Genomic DNA, 26,836 nt, shown 5'->3' on the forward strand with positions numbered 1-26,836 from the left:
AGCTGCTCACGTTTTAATAACGTAAATTACGGCGCCTGGTATGTTTACAAACCTTTGTTTGATTCTTCTGTTGCTACTTACCGGCTCGTCTCAGTTCTGAAATTTCACGGAAAAAGCTAAAGAGAAGTCCCGGAAAATGTCGAACATAGTACAATTGGCAGATGGCGTGACAGCTTTAGCTCAGCTCTATGCTCTATACTCTCATAGAGCACACTCTTTCAACCAGTGACAGCGTGCGTTATATCCGAACTTTATTATGATATAACAAAGCGCGCGTGCTTGCCCTAAATAAGTCCTATTGAGCTGCTATCAACAAAATCTTTATTTACGCACGCCCGTGTGTAAATAAGATGACGTGAGTATCTTTTTTCACCTGGCTTCAGAGTTTCCGTCCTGTCAGGCTGCAGTACAGTTTTCCTTCTCTTTGAAATATGGAAGAGACCATCGAAGAACTGCCCAATTTTTCTATCGGCATCGACCTTTTAGGTCCTTATCCAACAAGCAACAAAAATAAAGCCGAAAAAAAACTCGCAAGTTGCACGTTTCGCAAATTTGTCGGAGGACGAGCTGCAGCAAATTTTGGCCGAAAGACATTCACTGGGAACAAAAAAGGTGACCAATTGATCATTTGCAAAATTTAGGGTAAAATTTCCGCTTTTATTGTTGTTTTAACTTTGTTCAACCTGGGGAATAAAGTACACGGTTGTTAATGGGCAATTTACCAAAACCAAAACAATCACAATTGTAGTCTATCACAATAAAAGGCTTCTTCGCGCAGATCCTTGTCGTCGCTCAGTTTGTTATAAAAGAATTTACTCATACTTTTAGCTGTGCGTATATCGAGTTATGGATGCACTTGAGATAATAACGTAACGTCAGAAGAGCGGTGTTCTTCTAGTCTACTGTTATGTTTTGATCTAAATTTGATGCGCCATAGTATACTGCACCATTACCTAAAAATAACAATTTGGTCATCATCAACTGGAGCTGTCATGGTCTCCATTTAGGGCAGTAGAGGTTTCCATATGTCAGACACGTTCACCCAGACTGTAGGTGGAAGTTATAATCCCATAATCAACAATCATTGTCAATATGTGTTTTGGCGTTCGACTTCGCAAATATTCATTTAGTCTGGGTTTCCTCATTTCTTGTTTACACCAGGAAAACGTTATCCATCTAAAATGGAAATTTTCGGGAAATGTTCTAGTTTAATTTTTTATGAGGAAGAGACTTATTATTCTTTCCTGTGATCAGCACTTGTCATGTTCTGCTGGCATTTAAATATTACCCTGAATCAGGTGTAGTCTCCAGAATCACGTTTGAATCTAAACTGGGATGTCTTCCTTAATGGAACTTGTAAAATAACCATCAAAGGCTATCTTAGATTAAAATTTTGAAATACGTCTTCGGGTTAGTGAAAATAACGAAATTTTCGAAATATGGCTTTCTGCAGTTGGGATTTATTTGGCAAGAAATTGGGGATTTAAGATCCAGGGCTGTAAATATTACAAATGAATGAGGAGACAAGATATGGGAGTTTCGTCGGTTGGATTCGAAAAGACAGATCGGAAAAGCTACATAAGACACCCACTGTAATCCGCTGTAACAATAAATCAACCATATACACATATTTTCCAAAATTCTGATTACTTAAAAGTCTTAGCGAAGACCGTGTTACCACGCAATACATACGAAATAAAAAAAAATGATAATAAATTCAATGTTTTTCAGTTATTTTGAAAACTAATAAGTCTTTTAAAAATATCGATGGCGACGGCGTAGGCACTCTGCCCGCAAAAATAGCTGCATAGAAAAAAGTAAACGTATTTTAAGTAATTTGTATAACAAAACGAGGGTATTCGGAAAGCTACAACACAAAAAAAAAACCTGATTCAGTTGTAGATGGTAAGTGATGTAAGCTTCATTCCTCTGATGTAATTTGATCATACCATGAGCTTATCTTTTTTGTGGAAATGAATTAAAAGGTCGCTGACGATAGTTGAAATATGGGTAAGTTTCTTGGTCGGATTTTCTTGTGATGAGGTCTACTTCCTGATACTGCAATGATTCCTCAATCATACAAATCCTATATTCAATAAAACGGTTCACGTGCCGCTCTAGCTACGGAGACTTGAAATATTTCGCCTTGGTTAAGCTGAGCGGTGCCTATGTTCCAAGTTTATTCCAACACTTACTCAACCATACGAGTATTAGCGGCGAAGGCCCAAACTGGCGCAATATCTTGCTAAATTTTAATGTCTTTTGTAAGATAGATTATTATGCTAAAGATCCTATGTCAATTTGCATCTGAACAAAAGAGTGTTCATGCAGAATTTTTCACTAAATTAGCTTTCGTTCTCGCCAAGTTTTCTCTTCTGCGCCTGAACAAAAAGCAAAGAAACTTCCGTACGTTTTTGTCTTCAAAAAAGTTGAAGATAAATAATTGGGCAGTCCTAGCTGTTCAGCGTCAAATTATTTCGCAGTTGCTGGTTTTGAAGATAATTTTTCAAAAAAGCAATTCCTATACTTATTGTATACGCAAAAAACTTTTATTCTGGCTGCTTCTTTTGATATCAATGCGACATGATCTGAACATAAACTGAAAAAAGGCTGTATTCCGAAACTTAAATGGTTAGAAAATGTGAAGCTGCAAAGCGCCGCGTCAAAGCGTTATTCCTGTCCCCTGTCAATCCACCATCCATCAAACATAGAATGAACTATATTATGAACAGTTAGGCTGATAGAGACTCGTGAGGAAATGTACTGCACCTTTAAACATAAAGGCCAGAGTTGACTACAGATTCTTGAAGTCAAATTAAAGAAACAACGATATCAATTAATTCATGAAAGAGAGCTTTTCGTGTGTGCTGTATTAAACAAGTATTTACTCCGGCACTGTCTTAACGGGCGTTAAATCACCGCGTTTCATCGAGAGACAAAATCGGCAAACTGATGTCGGATTTCCATTAAAAATAAATATGATGCAAAGAAAATCTTTTGTAATTTAGAGTTTTGGTTCTGGCGCGGACTTTACCCCTGCGGTTGCTTCGCTTGAAGCATATATTCTTCTAAAATTAAAGTTAATTCATCGTCCACTATTTCAGCATGACAGCGCGCATTGCAGAACCGTCTCATTATTTCATTGTCATGGATCTGTCAAAAATACGTGGGAACATTTGCATGCAATTAAATTTCGATAGGAGGGCTATGAGGTAAAAATAAAGTTGACCTGATGGCGACGGTTCCATAACGGAATTTTGACATTAAAGTGATCCGAAATGTGATGAGTGCTTTCCCATGATTATGCAGGCTATGAAAAGACAGTGTAAGGAAACAAATTTATGTGGAGTTTGTCTCCACTTTCTGTGCATTGTTACGATCGACCATCATCGAATTCTAAATGACAAGCCTTGCGTTGAAAGACGCCATTGACTCAAGGTTAAATTATGGTTTTTTTTTTAGTAAACTTAATTGCGTGTTATTTGCACAGTGCATTATTTTTTGTCGAACTAATAAAGCCCACTGAAGGTCTGTCATTGATTCACAGCTGTTCATGATCAAGAACAAACCGAGAAATTCACAAAGAAGTAAAATGACTTACTTAGAAGATAATTTCGCAATTTCCCTATTCAATAAATTATGTGTAACATCCATAAAAAATACTATGCCTCTATGTAACCCAACACACATCTATCATATATGGCTCACTTTGAAAACAAATAGCTTCTAAATGGTGTTCATAAGTTTGACATCTTGACAGAGCTCTAAGTGGTTTTTTTTTTTTTTGCTCTTTAAAGCGGAAGACGTAGGCCCGTGTTTACGTGCCTTGGAAATCAATATGAGGCATGTTGGATTTGAGATCCATTGACATTCATAGCAAATCATTTTGAAATGGTTAAGAACAGAGGTGATCAGGAATATGCTCTTTAGTTCATCACAGTTCATCAGTCTCGGGCCACTGAGTTCTAAAACCGTTGGACTGAGGAAGCAACCTTATCGATCTCCAAAGGTATACCGCGTTTCTTATTTTAGATCAACCTGAAAAAAACACTTGGATCAGTGCGGTTGAAATGTAAATTTTTCCCTTTTTTTAATCTTCCTTTAGTACTAAGAGGCTACAAGTCTATTTGCTGACAGTGGACTTCAGTGCATACTATCGCAGGTACGTTGAATTGCCATGAGACGTTCAACGCTTCTTAACTGACAATAATTTGGAGGGAAACAAGTTGACTTTGTAAGGCGAATATATCTGCAGATTGATTTCCTGTTTGCAAACTAATACTAATAACGTTACAGTCCATCAAAAATAGTTATATACATGCGCGAATGGTTTCTTCAATAAGATATCATACATTTTTATCGTTTCTTTCCGATAATTTTTGTTATTGGTATTATGCGAACAAATGAAGGAACCGTGTAGAAAATTGAAAATAATAATAAAAAAAAAGCTGTTTCTGAAAGTTATCTTTATTCATCGGGACGGAAAACGACAAATGAGAAGATGACAAATTAGAAACGCTTTCGTCCTAAAGGCAAACCAACGACGAAGACCAGTATTTATATATTTTAAGGATGGGAACACTTAATACTTCTATGCATAAATGCTTAACCATGACTTCATTACTATGGGTGCGTTCCTTTGGGAGGATCCGGATTTGGATTTGTGATACAAGATCGCACAGATCACGGTGCGTGAAAGGAACGACGTTTCAGACGAGCTCTCAGAGAATTCCAAAAAGTACGCTATTTTAAGACTATGCACGTGGGTTAGTGAGCTCTTCCCTGAATGGTTCGTCTTATTGCACGGGTTTTTAGCACGCACTATTCATTAGAAGCACATTTTTTCATGGTAAACTCAAACGATGGAATTAAAACAGAAGCAAATATTGATTACGATATGGATACTTGGGAACCCTGAATGCCTGCGATCAGTGGCCGATCGATTCAACATTACAAAATCGATTTTATTTCGAGTTTATCGCAGAATTTGTGGAGCGATTGCCAACAATCTTTCCGGTCAATATATGAAGTACCTACGTGTTTAAAATTGAGCACCGCTGGGCAAAATAATTAATGTCGGATCCTTCTTCTAAGGGAACGCGTTGGATCAGTGATCCAATGATCCGTATTTACATCGCGCAGATCAGTGAACCGATGAATCCTTGTCCAGCGTGGATTTGATAGATCACTGATCTGAAAATGGATTTGATCAAAAGGAACGCCGCAGGTCAGAAATCCTGATCCGGATTCTCCCACAGGAACGCACCCTAAAATTTTTACACTAGGGTTATTTATGGAGAAAATCAAAATGTCCTGCTGCATTCCTTCTCCTGTTTCTTTTAAAATGTTACTTTTAAAATGTTTTGCTTCCTTTGGGTTGACAATCGATTCCTCTCACCAAACCCCAGGTTGGTATTGAGTAAGATTTTAGGGGGTCATGAGTGTTCTCTTTACTGATTATTTATTCAGTAATAACAGTCTTATCCTATTAAACTTTAGCAACAGAAAAAACAGGGAACTAAAGATGAAAAAACATACCGAGTGGATTGTTATCACAGTCCTCTACGCTATCACGATGCTCGTAGCGTTTGCAGGGAATAGTTTCCTCATATACATCGTGTGGAAAAAGCCTGAAGTCAGATCACTAACAAGCTTTATGTTCGTCAACATGGCTATCGCTGATTTGCTTGTCACCTTGGTAGTGATGCCCTGGTCGATTTCTGCAATATATACAAGTGGTTTGTGGATGATCCCGGGAGTATTTGGAAAAGTCATGTGCAAAGGTGTTGTATACATTGCTTATGTCACTTTAACAGCATCCATCCTCTGCCTGACGTTCATGCCGATCGACAGGTACTATGCCATCGTTCATCCCCTCCGCCGCCATCTTTGGTTTCGAAAGCCTAAACTAACCGTTCCATTTATTTGGATCGCGTCACTGGTCACCATGTCCATTTTCCTTGTTATTCAAACAGTGGAGGACTACAATAATTCTTCCTATTGCATGCTATCTGTTTACATCTTGGGTGATCCAGATAGGGCTCTTCCAGGAATATACCTCCTCCTTTTCGTCGTCAACTATCTCATCCCCTTGGCCGTTATTTCTTTCCTGTACACCATAACTGCATGGAATTTATGGTTCCATGTTGCACCTGGAGTGAATACTTTTAGAGGAAATTGAGCGCAACTGGAAACCTCCAAGAAAAGAGTGGTTCGGATGCTCATTATTGTTACCTGTGCCTTTGCCCTTTGTTGGCTCCCACCACAAGTGGTCCACGTGATGCAAATCATTCACGCATCTAAGGCTTACCTACATATACAGCCGATTGTCAGCTTTGTGTGTTTTTGGTTTGGACACGCCAACAGTGCCGTTAACCCATGGCTGTACATTTTTCTGAGCACCAAGATAAATACGGCATTTACCAGGATCGTCAGTAGAAAAAGCAGCCGGATGCCTTCAAGTCTCGCCATCAAAACATCAGATGCCGTCTTACCACCTGAAGATGAAGGAAACCAGAATGAATCAAGAATATAATTACCAATTTGGTAACTGTAAGATAGAAACTCGCTTAAAACGGATTTGCGTATCACTAATTATATAATATAATACAAACACCTATATGCGGTTTCATAAAAGTTACTGTCAGTAGTAAACCGAGTAATTTCGTTAGAAAGTGATAATTGCAACTAATTTCGACAATAACCGTTCTATCGGCTGGTAAGAATAAAAGGGGGGGATCCGTTGCAGAGTGAACTATAGGAAGAAGTATACTAGCATTGCTTCTTTGATGTTTGAGGCAGTGTGGTGAGGGTGCTGAACTAGTGATCTAGTGGTCACGGGTGAAAGCCCTCTACCTTATTTCTCGCTAGATTTGTTTGGTTTTTCCCTCGGGTCGATTCTTTGACTCGCTTTGTATACAGCCAACTGGTGTGCCCCCTACTGGTTGGGATTTTTAAACACTACATGATTGTTTACAACGTCTGTTTTCCAATTTGATTGAAATGGTCATGAACCCCCATGGGGGTATTGGTCAAAAAGGAAACAATGACATGTTTCTTCAGTGCTGCGGGTAGCATTAATTAAGTGTATTTGCATAACGTTTTCGCGATTATAATTTAACAAACTATTTCAGTTTATAATGAGCTGTTTTGGAAGGAGATTTGTGATGGGAATATTACTTTTCCGAGGATGGCAGCAACAATATAACCTGTAAATGTGTCCGCAACCCTTCGCTGATGTACCTCTGGAACAAAGGTATATTTGGTTTTTCTAGTATAAGCTTGTTGTTGTTTCTTGCTGAAGTAGTCATCAAGGCTTTTAGCTCTACTTAAGTGTAATTTTGTAGATAAAAATATAGGTTTTATTTCTCATTTAGTCGTGCATTTTAGAGCCTCAAACACACTAGCCAAAGGTACCGGTTTAGTTAATTTCTTTGCGGTACACAGAACGTCATTGTCTTCTTACTTGTCGCCGGATTGCTATGTTCTGAAAGCTGCTCTTGTAGACTAAATTGTTGAGTAGTGATAAGTAAATACAGGGAGATTTTGGATGCGACCTCCCTTTGAAAAGGCCTCTATGGAAAAAGAGAGTGTTGTAAAGTGTTCTTACGACTCAAGGTTTTTTAAGGTTAGCATTCAAAGATTGTGCCAGTGTTACCCCCTTACGATAGTTTTCACTGTTGTCTTTCTCCTCTGGTTGTGCAATTACTCGAACTTGAATTTTTGTCTCTAAACTGGTCGTGTTGAGTACTTTATTTTTAGTTTTCTAAATTTCACTTATAAACGTTTTAGCTGATTATTGTATAGTCGTTGAGCGAGTCTTATCAAGTTCAGAGGCCCGTAAGATCTTTTTCTAATTTTAATATTAAGAATAGTTTGTGCTGATTCTATTTTTGAGGCTTGTTTCTTGAACAAAGACGTTCGTCGGTGGTCATGTTTGGATGTGTTTAGTGAACTTGTAAAAAATACACTTGACCGGGTCAGAATTTTGAACAAGGGGTTAAACTCTGCAAAGACAGTCAGCGCATTACCCACATGTTCACTAATAAGGTACTTTAGAGCGTGCACTACATTGAGTAAAAGAGAGATACGATTTGATTAGCTACAGAAAATGTAATAAAGAAGAAGAGAACTAAGAGTCTTGGTGTCTCCTGATTGTGTGTGCTTTCTCAAAAGGTTGTTTTCCTTGTCACTGCATCTTTACAGAAGGTTATACAATGGACAACTAAAGAAGTTACTCAAATACCCATCTACGAGACTGTTGCGAAAGTCGAAATAAAAATGAAGAAAGTTTTGAAGCAAAAAGGAGAGATGCAAACATATTTTACGATACTATATTTTATTATTCATCGCGAGAAATGAATAGAAAATCACTGCATGCAATAATGCATGGTTGTAATATTTTTCTTACTTAAGGGAAACACTGAAGTACCGAGGAATCCCAAACAAAAATTTGTTTCAGTTGATTTCCTAGCCTTTGTTACCTATTCTGTTCTTTTGACTTTGTGTTTTTGATTTTATTTTTGGCATAACAGGAAACGCAAAGTTACTGTGATAGAGATTTAGCTGTAAAAAAAAAGCGTGCACATATTAATCAAACGATGGTGGAGTGTTAACAAGGTTAACAAGCCTCACTCCAAATCAAAGGCTTGGCAACTAAGTAAACAACTATAAAATGGCCTATTCAAAGGGAATAGATTGTCTAGAAATCAGGAGTACTGCGAATGTTGTGGAAATGCACAATAAAGTACCCTATTGATAAAGTAAATAACACAATTATTAGGTCATTTAATTCAGCATCCCGCTGCATGATCCTTCACGATAAAGTTTTATAGCGAAAAGTGGGGCCCTTCGCTCTGATGGCGAATCATCTCCAATACATAATTTGCGTAGTTATATTTATGCTATACAGATACGGCAAGTCTCAATGAATCCATTTCTCCCTTTGGTACTGTTTGGTTGAGTGGCGTGAAACACACGTCTTAGCATACATTTTGGTGGTTTATCAGTAACATGACCCGCCCAAACTAAGTTAGAGTATTGTCACTGTTCTCGAAATAAACCGTTTTTCGTTGCAGTAAACACCCCCAAAACCAGGTGATGAAGTTTGGTACATGAGAAGTCCTTTAGGAAAGAACCATTTGGCAAATTTATTTCCAAAGCCGTCAAAAATTCTGGAATAAGCAGTAGAGTCATTAACCACTCTATACGGACTTCGTCCATCTCACGTCTACTTTCAATGCAAGATGCAGATACCTCAGAAAAGTTTGTTGGTTTATAACATAACTATTGCTGTAAGTACTATGGTCAGATGTAGTCCATACTAAAAGATCCTTTGGTAGCTCACTATACGGTATCAAGACCCAAAACAAAAGCCTGACAGATATGGTGATACTGTATTTCCAGCGATGCTTTGGTTATGCACTAAAGCAGGATAAGGGTGATGAAGAAGGTGTGCGAAATGGTCTGAAGTCTATCGTGCCCCATGCTTATGGTGACCATTCTTCCTATGGCAACTGGTGTGGCTACTTGAAAAATCCTGCATCTTACAAACACAGAGGCCTTCCCCATGGCAAGGATCTGACAGACAAAAACTTGAGGCAGTCCCTGGAAAAGATCATAGAAGTAGGTATAGTGTACTTGTATGGTGGTACAGCTTGCTCCTCACAAATTCCCATTTTACATGTAGTAGAGAAACACAACTCTAAGAAAATAATATTAGTACTTATGATTGTATTCTAAATGATAACTTCGAGGGATAAAGCTATAAGTGTCAGGGGACTATCAACCTCTTTCTTAGTTTCACAAGCTTTATAAGATACCAAATTTTAGTAAATAAAAACCATTTGCTTCTTCAATTTAGGTTTATGCTTCAAATGCCAAGAAGCTAGCTCCCCTTGGGTCGAGCCAGGCAAATGAAGCACTCGACAACACTATAGGAAGCAAAGCTCCAAAAATCAGGCACTACGGATCGAGCGAAAGCAACAACTTCCAGGTTGCATGTGCTGTTGGCCAAAAGAACTTAGGCCATTCTTATGTTTCTCAGGTGAGCAGATATAATATCATGAGCATTTTGTACACTTCCCAATTTGTGAGATCCATTGAACATGACACATTATCCAATGTGTCCAGTGTTATACCAACAGTACCTATTGCATATCATAAGTCACCAAAAAAGATTAAAAAAACACTCTACTATAGCTTAGACTATTGTTTTTACTAAGACAGGTGAATTTCTTTTAGGCTTTTATGAAGACACAACTGTCGCAAGGTTCGAATTCTTTAAAATTTGCAAGGAAAATGAACAAGAGAATCCTGAATTTGAAAGAGAAACAGAAAACAAGAGAGTATAAGAAGAAAAGTAATTGAGAAGAAAGAGAACCGATTGAAAAAGACGAAACAGCTTGAGAACAGAGAAGGACAACAATATAGTTCTGGAATGGGCTTCGATGGACACAATGCCACTTAGGAAATTCCAGCACCACCTGCAGTCTCAAAGATGGAGAAAGTATTGTTAAGCAAAGACCATCATCAAATCATATTTGATTTGGAAACATCTGGAAAGGGTAATTAGCTTTGCAGGGTGGAGTTCAGCAAAAAAGTAACAAAGTGAATATAGCCATGTTTGTCTTAGCAGGGTATTTCTGAATTGCACATTAGAGAATAATTATATTTAATCATGGAATTGTTTTCCTATTTTGTTAGATTGCTGAAGACTCATCCTGCTAATTTGCATCACATAGATTCCTTTGTTTTATCATGCCTTGTTCTTAAAGAAAATAGGTGTGATGCAAATTAGTAGGACAGGTATTCAGTAATTGCTCGTTCTATTTTTATTTCCAATATCACCTGCATAGATGCACTAAGCTTTTTTATTACATTTTTCCTTGTAATATCTTTGTAAAGTAATAATTGCATTACAATACCTTAAAATTTGTTTATCTTTGTTGACATCAGGTAATGATGCTGAAATCCTACAAATTGCAGCAACAGATGATAAAGATGATTTCTCTATTTATGTCAAGCCTTGTCATGTAATATCAGCAGAAGCATCTGCTGTGAACAAACTCACCTTCCAAAGAGGAATGCTGTTTTATGATGGGAAGCCAATCACTGATGTCCTTGCAATTGATGTGGCCCTGAAGAAATTCATTGAGTGGCTCAAGTCAAGAATGCCTTGCATTTTAGTTGCACACAATTGCAAATCCTTTGATGCCAGGTTCTTGGTGCAAGCAGCAGAGAAAAATGGAGCCATGGATGACTAAGCTAAAACTGTTTCTGGCTTTACAGACTCTCTTCCAGCATTCAGGGAATTGCTCCCTGAAAGAAAATCCCATAGCCAGGAAAACCTTGTACAAGATCTTCTGTGTAAATCCTATGAAGCTCACAATGCTCTTGCAGATGTGCAAACACTCTACCAGCTAGTGAACAAGTTTCTAAATGTCAAACTGCTACAAAAGCACAGCTTCAAAGTTTCATGGGTGGCATCCTATCAGAAGCTTCTAAAAGAAAAGAATCTTCTGGTTAATACCCTACAGCCATTAGTTAGAGAGAAGAACATTTCTGCCTGAATGGCCATTAAGTGTGCAAGCTCGGATTTGGGTCTCCATCACCTACAAGTGGTGTACCAAAGAGGCAAGGAAGAAGGGGTGAAGCAAGTTCTGATGGAGAGGTTTGACAACAAACCCAGAGTCTCCTCAAACAAGCGAGTGCTGGCGCAAATATGTCAGTACTTTATAGATAATGCAAATTAAGATTGCAATTTGTGCAATTAATGTTTTGTAAAACTAATATTTACTCTTTTGGTTTGGTTGCAAACAAGAATGCACACAGTAATTCTGAAAGGGTATATACTAATATTATATTCAATTCAATTCTGTGGAACCAACGACCAAGAGGATCAACTTAATTTAGTGACATGTTGAAGCATGAAAGTTGTACAAAATGTAAAAAGTTTGAAAATCATTTTTGCACGGAAGATTTACAAATTTTAAAGTACAGTTTGTATTTTTCAGAGTATACTACATTGTACTGTATATATCACTCTTGTTAGAGTGATGGGTGAAGAATTCACATTTTTCTGTATATAGAAACCAAACAAGAAAACACACAAAGAATAAGGATCAACAGTCTTTTTCTTCAAGGTTCTTTGTCAAGCCTTTATTGCCCCAAAGCAAACAAAATCGAACCTTAGCTCACTGGAATATTAACAAAACGCCAACGCTACAAAATTGTTTCAACAAAAGGTTCATAACTATAAAATCTCATCAAATCTTGACTTAACTCATTCTTTGTTATTTTTGCATCTTCCCAAGTATGAATTTCAGTGTTGGCAATATCAAACACATAAAAACAACCGAAAACAAGCTTAATATCGAGAGCAGACTTCAAACACGATGGGCGCCATTTTGTGTCTCGTCCCAGTCTCCACCGCGCAAATTCTATATCTTGACTGCGATCTGAAAACTATGTCCACCTTTCACGGCAGTTTGTGAGGAAACAAGCACGGTGACACCCGATTTTTTTTTCGGGCATTTTCTAAGAACAGTCTAATAAAGAACATATTTGAAAAAGAAAAAAATTTTGATAACAGAACATGAATTTTTTTGGAAAATAGTTCCGCACTTGGTGTATTTTGACTAAGGCGAGGACTTCAAGCTAACCACGGAACTGTCCGTAAAAGTGCAAAATCCCCACAACCAGGCAATCAGAAACAGGTAAAATGAAGCAATACTGTTTTTTTTAATAAAAGAAGCTTTAATTTCAAAATAAAATTTTGTGTCTTTCAAGTTACCAAGGCTAAATTCTGTATGAAGGTGATTCGAATTTTTAACGCACAACCAGTAAAAATACCCATTTTAAGAGCCCGCTGACGCGTAAACAAGCACGGTGACCCCATGTTTTTATTGCATTTTTTTAATGTTTATATCATGAATGTTAATTATACCAAGTTTCAAAAAAAGTTTGATAGTAGAACAATTTCAAGGGAATTACCTTAAGCTGCAGTGCAGTTTTCCTTCTCGTTGAAATATGGAAGAAACCAGCGAAGAACTGCCCAATTTTTCTATCGGCACTGACCTTTTAGGTCCTTATCCAACAAGCAAGAAAAATAAAGCCGAGAAAAACTCACAAGTTGCACGTTTCGCAAATTTGTCGGAAGATGAGCTGCAGCAAATTTTGGCCGAAAGACATTCACTGGGAACAAAAAAGGTGACCGATTGGTCATTAACAAAATTTAAAGGTAAAATTTCCGCTTTTATTGTTGTTTTTAGATTTATTCAACCTGGGGAATAAAGTACACAGTTGTTAATTGGGAATTGACCAAAACCAAAACAATGACAATTGTAGTCTATCACAATAAAAGGCTTCTTCGCGCAGATCCTTGTTGTCGCTCTGGTTTTTATGAAAGAATTTGCTCATGCTTTTACCTGTGCGTAGATCGAGACATGGATGCACTCGAGACAATAACGTAACGTCAGAAGAGCGGTGTTATTAGCGGAAGATATAATCCTATGATCAACAATCATTGTCAATATGTGTTTTGGCGTTGGACTTCACAAAATATTCATTTAATTTGGGTTTCCTCATTTCTTGTTTACACCAGAAAAGCGTTATCCATCTAAAATGGAAATTTTGAGGAAATGTTTTACCTTAATTTTTTTATATGGAAGAGACTTTTATTATTCTATTTGGTGGTCAGCATTTGTCATGTTCTGCTTCCGTTTAAATACTACCCTGAATCAGGTGTAGTCTCCATAACCATCGAAGGCCATCTTAGATTTAAAATTTGAAATACGTCTTCGGGTCAGTGAAAATAACGAAATTTTTACATTTGGGATTTATTTGGCAAGGAAATTGGGGATATAAGATCCAGAGCTGGAAATATTACAAATGAATGAGGAGACAAGATATGGGAGTTTCGTCAGTTGGATTCGAAAAGACACATCGGAAAAGCTACAGAAGACACCCACTGTAATCCAGTGTAACAATAAATTAACCATGTAAACATATTTTCAAAAGTTCTGATAACAAGAAAGTCTTGACGAAAACCGTGTCACTAAGCAATACATACGAAATAAAAATTGATAACAAATTGAACATTTCTTAGTTATCTTGACAACTGAGAAGTCTTCAAAAAATATCCACAGAGATAGCGTAGGCATTCTGCACGCAAAAATAGTAGCATATAAAAAAGTAAACATATTTTCAGTAATTTTTATATAAAAAAAAAAGGGTACGGTATGTTACCACACAATCAAAACAAAATAGGAAAAAAGGTTAAAAATGAAACAATTTGAACTGACGTAATTCGAAATTGAAACTATAAAAATTTGAAAGAAAGATGTCATCAAGGTGTTTTGGTTGAATTTTATGCAGCGATCACCATGCTTGAATCTTCACGCATCGTGGATTCACTGGACGGCCTCTCTCCTTGAAGTAAGAAACATTTAGAAAGTGCAAGCGAAATTAAATAAAGGTTTGTAAAAACATTATGAATGGAAGACACATTTGATATTGATAATTTTCACTTATTTATTTAGGATCGTATGTGTGTGATCATTATAACTATCCTGTCACTCTTTTGACTACACTGAAAAAAAAAAAAAAAAAAAAAAGAAAAAGAACTAAGGTTCGATTCCTCACCCGGCTATAATATTATAATATTTCCTTGGCCTTCGTGAAAAATGGCTTACATCTTTTTCTAGAAACGTTTTTGACTGATTTATGCGTCTGATATAGAAGTTAGCAGACGTTATAATTTGCATATCTTGGGAAGAGAGGAAATAAATTTGTAGATGGTCGGTGCCAACAACAGCAATTCGTAATTTCAATTTTTCCACATCTTTGTGGATGATACGAAAGTTGTAAGAACAAAAACGTGCCACACGAAGCACAGCCTAGTGTGACACTGTGAGTAACTACTGAAGAGACCCACGGCAATATTTATTTACTTAAATATTGATTATCGGGATGCCAACGAGGAGTCTGTCCTCCAATTTAACATTAGTAAAAACTAATCAAAATGAGTGTGATTCATCTTGTTATACAAAGCTATGGCGGAGTATAGCGAGTGTTTTATCAGGTGTATAACTTAACAGCAGTCAGACATAGAAGTTTTTCTCGTATTTTTGTTTTCTTTTGTACCTATGCCCTCTGGGAAAAGATCGCCATGCTGGCTTTACGAAACTTCTCGAATTTATTATCGAGTGTAATAACAAATCGAGTCAGAGTGGACGTGATTGTCTGTGTTTGGTCAAAGCTAGTACAAAGTCTGGACTTTTTACCAATTACTGTCATCTCGCTAGCGCAGAAAGGCGGACTTTGTACAGTTGTCCATTTCACTTGAGCTTAAAATGTCTTCTCACGCGTTGTCTTGTTTCCTATCAGATCCATCACATAAGTCATAAGTCGGAACTAAATTACGAATGATCTTTGTTACGATCGACGGTGGACTGTTGTTGGTTGTCTATTGTCAAGAGAGTCTGCGGGTAAGTCACCATCTATTATTTTTAGTGAATTTCTTTTTAAGTCTCTTAAAGCAAAATATCTGTCGTCTCAGCTAACGACCAAACGGCTAGAGATCGCAGCCCTGTGCATGGTTTGCGCGGTTTTGTCTGTTTTCGTGAGAGTCGTTTTGTTACCTGTGTTGATAAACCTGTATTATTTCAACACTGCACGGCCACAATTTTATGCTATTTAAAACCTATTTCTTATGTCTCTACCATGACTAGAAGCTCCTCCAGTTTCGTTTCCCATAGCACAGTAAGAACAAAATCCGCGACTCAGAGCAGCCCCTCTGCAACAACTTCCGCTAGCTTGCCAATGAACTAATTATAGTAATAGGGGTATTCTGCTCGAATCTCCAACTTAACAAGTACACTGCAGATCGTGAAGAGGTGTCTAGGTCAGTTTTATTATGATCCACGTGGGCACCGTTGCTTGACGCTTTTCGTCGCACGGTTCAACCGTGCCTGTACATGCGTCTTTTTCATTTCTAGTTTTCTCAGCAATCATGTCACATGAGATAAGCGTCATTTCATTTATCGAGCTCCAGTGACTATCACACGGTTTTTTTAAAACTTGAACCTCTCCGCTCTGTGCTCATTTTTGCTAGCATTTTAAACTGAACGAACAAGGCAGCCACAGGGCTCTATGCCAAAATACACTGAACCTGATTCAGTTGTGGATGGTAAGTGATGTAAGCCTCATTCGTTTAATGTAATTTGATCCAAGCAGGAGTCTCATATGCCGTAGGTAAGTCTCTTTATGATTTTCATACCATGAGCTTATCTTTTTTGTGGAAATGAAAATGTCGCTGACGATATTTGAAATATGGTTTAGTTTCTCGGCCGGATTTTCTTGTTATGTGGTCTACTTCCTGATACCGCAATCATTCCTCAATCATACAAAAACTGCGTTCAAGAAAACGATTCATTCGCCGCTCTAACTATGGAGATTTGAAATATTTCGCCTTGGTTAAGCTGAGCTGGTGCTTATGTTCCAAGTTTATTCCAACGCTTACTGAACCATACGAGTATTAGCGGCGAAGGGCCAAACTGGCGCAATATCTTGTTTAAATTTAATGTCTCTTGTAAGATAGATTATTATGCTAAAGATCCTATGTCAATTTGCATCTGAACGAGAGAATGTTCCTGCAGAATTTTTTTTTATTGAATTAGCTTTCGTTCTCGCCGGGTTTTCTCTTTTCTGCCTGAACAAAAAGCAAAAAAACTTTCCGTACGTTTTTTGTCTTCCAAAAAGCTGAAGATAAATAATTGGGTGGTCCTGGCTGTTCAGCGTCAAATTACCTCGCAGAAGCTGGTTTTGAAGATGATGTTTCACAAAAGCATTTCCTATACTTATTGTATAGCGCCACGCAAAAAAAATTTATTCTGGCTGCTTCTTTCGATATGAATGCGACATGATCTTGACAAAAACTGAAAAAAAGGGCTGTCTTCCTAAACGTGAATCATTCGTTCGTTCAGGAAATGAAAAGCTGCGAAGTGCCGCGTCAAAGCGCTATTCCTATCCCCTGTCAATGCACCGTCCATCGAACATAAATTGAACTATTTTATTAACAGTCAGGCTGATGGAGACTCTGGGGGAAATGTAGAAACATCACATTTAAACATCAAGGCCAAAGTTAACTACAGATTCTTGCAGTCAAATTAAAGAAACAACGATTGGAAACTATATCAATTAATTCATGAGAGAGAGCTTTCCGTTTGTGTTCTATTAAACAAGTATTTACTCAGGCACAACAAGTACAAGAATTGAGATTTGTTTTGATTTTGTAGGGAACGTTGAAATCTTGGTTTCATTGAGGTAAAATATTGGAAAAGTTGTCGTTTTTAACATTTTAATTTTGACATCAGTAAAGTGATCCGAAAAGTGACTGTGCTTTCCCATGATTATGCAGGCTATGAAAACACAGTGTAAGGAAACAAATTTATAAGGAATTTGTCTCCACTTTTTGCGCATTGTTACGATCAATCATCGTAGAATTCTAAATAACAAAACCTTGCGTTCCAAGACGCCATTGACTTAAAGCTAAATTATCATTTTCTTATGAAACTAAATTGCGTGTTATTTGTACGGTGCATTATTTTTTTGTCGAACTAGTAGAGCCCACTGAAGGTCTGTCATTGATTCACAGCTGCTCATGATCAAGAACAATCCGACAAATTCACAAAGAAGTACAATGACATACGTAGAACATAATTTCGCAATTTCCCCAGATTTCCTTCTCTTTCCTATATTTTCCTAAATTAAAATTGCTTATTCCACCGAAAGCAAATTTCTCTCTGGTTCGTCATCTCGTGAGCCACTCGGCTAATTATTCACTAATATGAGTTTTAAAATACGGAGCACCTGCCTTAAGACTCGCGAGAATGTACAAAATCTCCCTTTTGAGTTAATTTTGAATTTCCGCACGTAAAGAGGGTTTCCTTTTTGTTTGTTTTTTTATACTCAAGTTTATGAATTAAAATCAACGAGGAGATCTAAAGAAAAAGTGGGATTATTTATAGGAACTAACTGTAAATGACATGACTTTCAAAGCGGAAGACTTAAGCCCGCGTTGTAGGTGCTTTGACAATTGATATGAGGAATGTTGGATTTGAGATCAATTTGAGGACTCCCACACTCAAACATTTATGTCTGATATTTCTGTCCAGCTGTCAAGAAGAGATGCGACCGAGACCGCATTAATATTCAAAGCAAATCATTTTGAAATGGTTAAAAAAAGGAAGGGATCAGGAATAAGCTCTTTAGTTCAGCTGGTTCATCAGTCTCGGGCCGTTGAATTCTCAAACCGTTGGACAGGAGAAGCAACCTTATCGATCGCCAAAGGTTTACCGTGTTTCTTATTTCAGATCAACCTGAAAAAACGCTTGGATTTGTGCGGTTGAAATGTTTTTTTTTTCCTTTTTTTTAATCTTCCTTTAGTACTGAGAGGCTACAAGTCTGTTTGCTGACAGTGGACTTCAGTGCATTCTATCGCAGGTACGTTCAACTGCCATGAGACGTTCAACGCTTCTTAACTCACAACAATTTGGAGGGAAACAAGTTGACTTTGTAAGGCGAATATATAGGCAGATCGGTTTCCTGTTTCCAAACTAATTCTAACAACGTTACAGTCCATCAAAAATAATTATATACATGCGCCAACGGTGTCTTCAATAAGATATCATACATTGTTATCGTTTCCTTCTGATAATTTTTCTGATAATTTTCGTTATTGGTATTATGCGAACAAATGAAGGAACCGTGCAGAAAATTGAAAATAGTAAAAAAAACTGTTTCTGAAAGTTATCTTTATTCATCGGGACGGAAAACGACAAATAAGAAGATGAAAAATTAGAAACGCTTTGGTCATAAAGGCAAACCAACAACGAAGACCAGTATTTATATATTTTAAGGATGAGAATTCCTAAATTCATCTATGCAGAAATGCTTAACCATGACTTCATTACTAAGATCACACAGATCACGGCGCATGAAAGGAACGGAGTTTTAGACGAGCTCTCAGAGAATTCCAAAAAAGTACGCTATTTTAAGACTTGTGTATGTACGTGGATTATTGAGCTCTTCCCTCAATGGCTCGTCTTACTGCACGGGCTTTTAGCACGCACTGTTTATTAGAAGCACATTTTTTCATGGTAAACTCAAACGATGGAATTAAAACAGAAGCAAATATTGACTACGATATGGATACTGGAGAACCCTGAATGCCTGCGATCAATGGCCGATCGATTTAACATTACAAAATCGATTTTATTTCGTGTTTATCGCAGAATTTGTGGAGGATTGCCAACAATCTTTCCGGTCAATATATGAGGTACCTACTAATTTGAAATTGAGCACCGCTGGGAAAAATGATTAATTTCGGATCCTTCGTCTAAAGGAACGCGTTGGATCAGTGATCCAATGATCCGTCTTTAGATCACGCAGATCAGTGAACCGACGAATCCTTGTCCAGAGTGGATTTGATAGATCACTGATCTGAAAATGGATTTGCTCGAAAGGAACGCCACAGATCAGAAATCCTGATCCGGATTCTCCCAAAGGAACGCACCCTAAGATTTTTTCACTGGGGTTATTTATGCTGTATTCCTTTTCCTGTTTCCAGTATTTCCTTTCCTGTTCACAGCTTCAGTGGCGTCCCGAAATATCATCGACTCAACCAAAGTGAACTTTGATTCCTCTCACCACATCCCAGGTTGGTATCGAATAAGATTTTAGGGGGGCCATGAGTGTTCCCTTTACTGATTATTTATTCAGTGATAACAGCCTTATCCTATCAAACTTTAGCAACAGAAAAAAACAGGAACTAAAGATGAAACCAGATACCGAGTGGATTGTTTTGACAGTCCTGTACGCCATCACGATGCTCGCAGCGTTTGCAGGGAATGGCTTCCTCATCTACATCGTGTGCAAGAAACCTGAAGTCAGATCACTGACAAGCTTTATGTTCGTCAACATGGCCATCGCTGATTTGCTTGTAACCCTGATTGTGATGCCCTGGTCGATTTCCATAATATATACAGACGGTTTGTGGATGATCCCGGGAATATTTGGAAAAGTCATGTGTAAAGGTGTTGTATACACTGCCTATGTCACTATAACAGCATCCGTCCTCTGCCTGACGTTCATGGCGATCGACAGGTACTATGCCATCGTTCATCCCCTCCGCCGCCATCTTTGGTTTCGAAAGCCTAAACTAACCGTTCCATTTATTTGGATCGCGTCACAGGTCTCCATGTCCATTTTCCTTGTTATTCAAACTGTGGAGGACTACAATAATTCTTCCTATTGCATGCTATCTGTTTACATCTTGGGTGATCCAGATAGGGCTCTTCGAGGAATATACCTCCTCCTTTTCGTCGTCAACTATTTCATCCCCTTAGCAGTTATTTCTTGCCTGTATACCATAACTGCATGTAATTTATGGTTCCATGTTGCACCTGGAGTAAACAATTTGAGAGGAAATCGAGCGCAACTCGAAACCTCTAAGAGGAGAGTGGTTCGGATGCTTATTATTGTTACCTGTGCCTTTGCCCTTTGTTGGCTCCCACCACAAGTGGTTCACATGATGCAAATCATTCACGCATCTAAGGCCCACCAACATATACAGCCGATTGTCAGCTTTGTGTGTTTTTGGTTTGGACACGCCAACAGTGCCGTTAACCCATGGCTGTACATTTTTCTGAGCACCAAGATAAACACAGCATTTACTAGGATCGTCAGTAGGAAAAGCAGCCGGTTGACTTCAAGTCTCACCATCAAAACATCAGATGCCGTCTTACCACCTGAAGATGAAGCAATCCAGAAAGAATCAACGATATAATCCCTCTCATAACATGAAACTTTTATTACGAATTTGGTAACTGTAAGATAGGAACTCGCTTAAAACGGATTTGCGTATTACTAATTATATAATATAATACAAACACCTGTATACGGTTTCAGAAAAGTTACTGTAGTAATCCGAGTAATTTGATGAGAAATTGATAATTGCAACTAATTTCGACAAGAACCGTTCTATCGGCTGGTAAGAATAAAAAAGGGGATCCGTGGCATAGTGAACTATAGGAAGAAGCATACTGGCATTGCTTCTGCGATGTTCTAGGCAGTGTGGTGAGGGTGCTGAACTAGTGATCTGGTGGTCACGGGTGCAAGCCCTCTACTCTAATACTTGCTGGATTTGTTCTCGTTTTTCCGTAGGGTCGATTCCTTGACTCGCTTTGTATACAGCCAACTGGTGTGCCCCCTGCTGGTTGGTTTTTTAAAGAATTTTATTATTTACAACATCTGTTTTCCAATTTGATTGAAGTGAGCATGAGAGCCCTATGGGGTATTGGTCAAAAAGGAAACACTGACATGTTTATTCAGTGCTCCGGATAGCGTCAACTAAGCGTATTTGCATACCGTTTTCGCGATAATAATTTAATTTTCACTATTTCAGATTATAATTAGCTGTTCTGAAAGGAGATTTGTAAGAGCCTTCGGTTATGACATACACAATTAAAGCAAAAGAAATACTTATGGACCAAGAATCGTCTCATTCCGTTTAGAATGGAGCGCGCTAACCACTTGGCCACCCGATCTCCCTTAAGGTTGTAATATTTGTTCTTTTTTTTTGTCTGAATTTGTTCTGAAATAATATAATTAAAAAAAACAACAACAACAACAACTGAAAAGGAAAAGAGAAAATGAAGGTAATATTCAGGGGCTTGGACATCTGAGAAGAATATAGAGAATTAGAGTTCAATTTTCAGAACTATCCAGCAAATGAATAAATTTTAATAAGAATGAGAAGATAGGCGTTGTGAAACGAGGTATTTCACAGTCATTACCGGCGATCTAGCAAATTAGCGAAGTAGCTAATTAGCGCGCGCGAAAAGTGCAATTCACCTGTCCGGTATATACTAATTTGTTTTGTTTATTCATTTTTTCATCGATACTAACCAATCGTTCCTCACAGTTTTCTTTAATTCTGTAGCACGCAATGATAGTTTTCTTTAATTCTGAAGCACACAATGATAGTTTCAGCTGAAATCCAAGTAAGAGCTCTGTGGAATCGGACGTTAATTTTGTTTTTTAGGTTTCAAGTGTCATAGGGACAAAATGGGGACAATAGGATAAAATGAGATTTTCAAGAGGAGCTCGGTAATCCCTCGACAAAATACCATAAGAAAGTATGCTCTTTATTTAAAAACGAACATGCAGCTGGGAACCTTAAAAAGATAATCTGTGACTTCGTTAAGAATTTGAACATCAGACCTTCCCATGGTGCTTTAAACTACGGAGCTGCGTTACAAGCCAGTCCAGCATACTGATAAGATCGGCAATCAGTATTTGCTTGAATATTCATCGGAAACTTTCGAGGGGGGAGGAGATGGGAGAGACTCTGTGACCCTTAGTAGGTGGAGTAGGAGCACGCCTCATCTTATGTCATCTTGTTATATCCTGGATTCGACTCCCCGGCGATTCTGGTACTTGTGGGTTGCCTTGGTTACCGTTTTTTTTCCTCTAGCCATCTTAATTTTCTCCCAATATTGATAAGATCGATATCATTTTTGGATTATCCAGAAAAAATAAGAATTCTCGTGAAGGAAATAACCGTGATTGGCCTTGGAGAAGAGGTCGAAAAAAATACAAAACAAGGAACGTCTCAGTGAACACGACGAAACAAATATCAAATTCGTAGAAGAGGCCATTAATTGCATACCTCTGGCAAATGAAGATGGAGCTGATTTTGAAAATGCCGCTTTCATTTTTAATCCTCCAGTCAGGCAGTTTATTGTTATAGCAGGAAAGGGTGATTCGGAATATTACTGCTTCGAGGATGGCAGCAACAATATAACCTGTAAATGTGTCCGCAAACCCTGACTGATGTACCTCTGAAACGAAGGCACATTAGGTTTTTCTAGTATCACCTTGCTATTGTTTCTTGCTGAAATAGTCATCAAGGCTTTCAGGTCTAATTAAGTGTTATCTTGGCGAGTTAAATATAGGTTTTATGTCTCATTTAGTTGTGCATTTTAGAGCCCCAAACACTCTAGCCAAAGGTACCGGTTTAGTTAATTTCTCTGCGATACACAGAACGTCACTGCCTTCGTAGTTCCCGATCGCTATGTTCTGAAAGCCGCTCTTGCAGATTAAATTGTTGAGTACTGCCAACTAAATGCAAGGAGATCTTAGATGCGACCTCCCTTTGAAAAGGCCTCTATGGAAAAAGAGAGTGTTTGAAGTGCTATTACAATTAAAGGTTTTTTAAGGTTAGTATTCAAAGATTGTATCAGTCTCACCCCCTTACAATACGTTTCATTGTTGTCTTTCTCCTCTGGTTGTGCAATTACTCGAACTTGAAATTTTGTTTCTAAACTGGTCGTGTTGAGAACTTTATTTTCAGTTTTTTAAATTTCACACGTAAAAGTTTTAGCTGATTATTGTATAGTAGTTGTGCGAGTCTTATCAAGTTCAGAAGCCCGCAGGGTCGAACTCGTAATTTAAACATTAACAATAGTTTGTGCTGACTCTATTTATGAGGCTTGTTTCTCGAACGAAGACGTTCGTCGGTGGTCATGTTTGGATGTGTTTAGTGAACTTGTATAAAAAATACATTTGACCGGGTCAGAATTTTGAACAAGGGGTTAAACTCTGTAGAGACAGTCAGCGCATTACCCACATGTTCACTAATAAGGTACTTTAGAGCATGCACTACAGTGAATAAAAGAGAGGGACAATTTGGTTAGCTGTAGAAAATGTAATAAAGAAGAAGACAACCAGGAGTCTTGTGCCTCCTGTTAGTGTGGGTTTTCTCAAAAGCTAGTTCTCCCTGGCATTGAACCTTATAGAAGGTTATACAATGGACAGCTAACGAAGTTACTCAGACACCCATCTACGAGACTGTTGCCAAAGTCGAAATAAAAATGAAGAAAATTTTGAAGCAAAAAAGAAGAGACGTAAGCATATTTTTGCATTATTTACGATACTACATTTTATTATTCATCGCGAGAAATGTATAGAAAATCTCTGCATGCAATGATACATGGTTCTAATATTTTTCTTACCAAGACAGAATTTCCCCTTACCAAATCAATACAATATCAAACAGGCAAGTGATAAGAAAAAACAAATATATCAGCTAGGGGATTATTAGTTGATCCAATACCAAATTCTCAGAGCTAACATCATAAGAGTTGTATAGCAGACAGTAAGGAAAATTAATAATGAGATTTCCTAGCCTTTGTTACCTATTCTGTTCTTTTGACTTTGTGTTTTTGATTTTTGATTTTTAGCATAACAGGAAACGCAAAGTAATTGTGATAGAGATTCAGTTAAAAAAAAAAAAGTGTGCACATATTGATCAAACGATGGTGGAGTGTTAACAAGGTCACCTTCAGCCTCACTCCAAATCAAAGGCTTGGCAACTAAGTACACAACCGTAAAATGGCCTATTCAAAGGGAAATAGATTGTCTAGAAATCCTGAAAGACTGCGAACGTTGTGGAAATGCATAATAAAGTACCGTATTGATAAAGTAAATAACACAGTTATAAGGTCATTCAATTCAGAATCCCGCTGCATGATCCTTCACGATAAAGTTTTATGGCGAAAAGTGGGTCATTTCGCTCTAATGCCGGATCATCTCCGATACATAATTTGCGTAGTTCTATTTATGTTATACAGATACGGCACGTCTCGATGAATCAATTTCTCCCTTTAGTAATGTTTGGTTGAGTGGCGTGAAATACGCGTTTTTGCATACGTTGTGGTGGTTTATCAGTAACATAAGCCGCCCAAACTGAGTTGGAGTATTGTCACTGTTCTCGAAATAAACTGTTTTTCGTTGCAGTAAACACCAGCAAAAACCAGGTGATGATGTTTGGTACATGAAGAGTCCTTTAGGAAAGAGCCATTTGGAAAATTATTTCCAAGGCCGCCAAAAATTCGGGAATCCTTGGCATAGTCATTAACCACTCTGTACGGATTTCGTCCATCTCACATCTCTTTTCAATGCAAGATGGAGAAACCTCAAAAAATTTTGTTGGTTTATAACATAAGTACTAACTTTAAGTACTAACTTGGTTTTTTCTACTCAATTAATGGCCCCTGCGCGCTTTGTGCTTGGGCCATAAATCCGAGCGAAAAAAACTCAGTCTGTAACATGCAGAGCGGCTCTCGAACTCGGTTAGTAAGAGGTATCTCGTGCTCTTCAAACTTCCCGCGTACATCCATACCTCGATGTACGCACGCTAAGCATGGACCAATTCTTTATTATAACATAGCGTGCGTCCTAGCCCTATATAAGTCCTATTGAGCTACTATGAACAAAATCTTTGTTATAATATAATTCAAATAGTACGCGCGCTCTGATTAGCCAGAAAACCATTTTACATGAGCGCATGTAAACACGGTTTTCGTTCCTCTTTCATTAGTTATTTTATAAAATACATGTACTACATTTCCGTGCTTACATAGCTTGATGTAAACACTTGGGAGGTTGGGAAAACACTCGATAAGCTGCTTATGACGTGTTCTCCCAACCTCCCGCGTGTTTACATCAGGCTATATAAACACAGAAACGATTTTACATTTCTTCATTTTCGCACGCCTGTGTGTAAATAAGATGACGTAAGCATTTTCTTTTACCTGGCTTCAGAGTTTCCGTCCTGTTAAGCTGCGGTGCAGTTTTCCTTCTCTTCATTTAGTTTGGGTTTTCTAATTTCTTGTTTACACCAGGAAAGCGTTATCCATCTAAAATGGAGATTTTCGGGGAATGTTTTACTTTAATTTTTTATGAGGAAGAGACTTTTATTATTCTTTTCTGTGATCAGCACTTTTCATGTTCTGCTTATATTTAAATACTACCCTGAATCAGGTGTAGTCTCCAGAATCACGTTTGAATCTAAACTGGGATGTCTTCCTTAATGCAACTTGGAACTATCCTAGATTGAAAATTTGAAATACGTCTTCGGGTCAGTGAAAATAACGAGATTTTCGAAAAATGGCTCTCTGCATTTGGGATTTATTTGGCAAGGAATTGGTAATTTAAGATCCAGGACTGTAAATATTATATATGAATGAGGAGAAAATATATGGGAGTTTCGTCAGTTGGATTCGAAAAGGCAGATCGGAAAAGCGACACAAGACACCCACTGTGATCCACTCCAACCATAAATTAACCATGTAAACATATTTTCCAAAATTCTGATCACTAAAGAGTTTTAGCGAAGACCGTGTTACCAAGCAAAACATACGAAATGAAAAAAAATGATAACAAATTGAACATTTTTCAGCTATTTTGAAAACTGATAAGTCTTTTAAAAATATCCATAGTGATGGCGTAGGCATTATGCACGAAAAAATAGCTGCATAGAAAATAGTAAACATATTTTCAGTTATTTGTATAACAAAACGAGGGTACGGAAAGCTACAGCGCAATCTTAACAAAATAGGAAAAAAGATTAAAAATAAAACAATTTGGATTGACGTAATTCGAAATTGAAAATGTAAATATTTGACAGAAAGATTTTATCAAGGTGTTTTGGTCGAATTTTACACAGCGATCACCATGCTTGAATCTTCACGCATCGTGGAGTCAGTGGACGGCCTCTCTTTTTGAAGTAAGAAACATTTCAAAAGTGCAAGGGTAATTAAATACAGGTTTGTGAAAACATCATGAGTGGAAGACACATTTGATATTGGTAATTTTCACTTATTTATTTAGGATTGTAAATGTATGATAATTACAACCATCCCGTCAATGCTGCCTCATCAGCGCGTCGAAAGTGTCCTGAATCGGGAGATTGTTTAAGGCAGAAGATGTT

The 26,836-nt window shown here is 37.7% G+C and overlaps 1 protein-coding gene and 2 pseudogenes across 5 annotated transcripts; all 3 read left to right on the forward strand.

Moving 5' to 3' along the window:
• The first annotated feature begins 5,524 nt into the window (after nucleotides 1-5,524).
• Nucleotides 5,525-8,186, forward strand: LOC131776758 (G-protein coupled receptor 54-like; annotated as a pseudogene).
• Nucleotides 8,187-10,438: 2,252 nt separating this feature from the next.
• On the forward strand, nucleotides 10,439-11,815 carry LOC131796334 (maternal protein exuperantia-like; annotated as a pseudogene).
• A 2,462-nt stretch (nucleotides 11,816-14,277) lies between these two features.
• LOC136281556 (G-protein coupled receptor 83-like) lies at nucleotides 14,278-21,579 on the forward strand. 5 transcript variants are annotated; one of them, XM_066168154.1, is made up of 4 exons: nucleotides 14,278-14,476; nucleotides 15,388-15,488; nucleotides 18,448-19,720; nucleotides 19,813-21,579. In XM_066168154.1, exon 4 carries the CDS (start codon nucleotides 19,838-19,840, stop codon nucleotides 20,846-20,848), a length of 1,011 nt encoding a protein of 336 aa, XP_066024251.1. In that variant the 5' UTR covers nucleotides 14,278-14,476; nucleotides 15,388-15,488; nucleotides 18,448-19,720; nucleotides 19,813-19,837; the 3' UTR covers nucleotides 20,849-21,579. The 5 variants fall into 5 exon arrangements, with proteins under 5 accessions (XP_066024251.1, XP_066024250.1, XP_066024248.1 ...); XM_066168153.1 differs by having other exon boundaries at nucleotides 18,448-18,504; nucleotides 19,631-21,579; XM_066168151.1 differs by having other exon boundaries at nucleotides 18,448-21,579.
• Nucleotides 21,580-26,836: the final 5,257 nt, after the last annotated feature.

This window comes from Pocillopora verrucosa, chromosome 6, assembly GCF_036669915.1.
Source record: "Pocillopora verrucosa isolate sample1 chromosome 6, ASM3666991v2, whole genome shotgun sequence".
Classification (NCBI taxonomy): domain Eukaryota; kingdom Metazoa; phylum Cnidaria; class Anthozoa; order Scleractinia; family Pocilloporidae; genus Pocillopora; species Pocillopora verrucosa.

Bases quoted from the DNA above. Each gene is read 5' to 3' on its own strand.
- LOC136281556 (XM_066168151.1), top strand. From the start codon at position 19,751: ATGAGTGTTCCCTTTACTGATTATTTATTCAGTGATAACAGCCTTATC.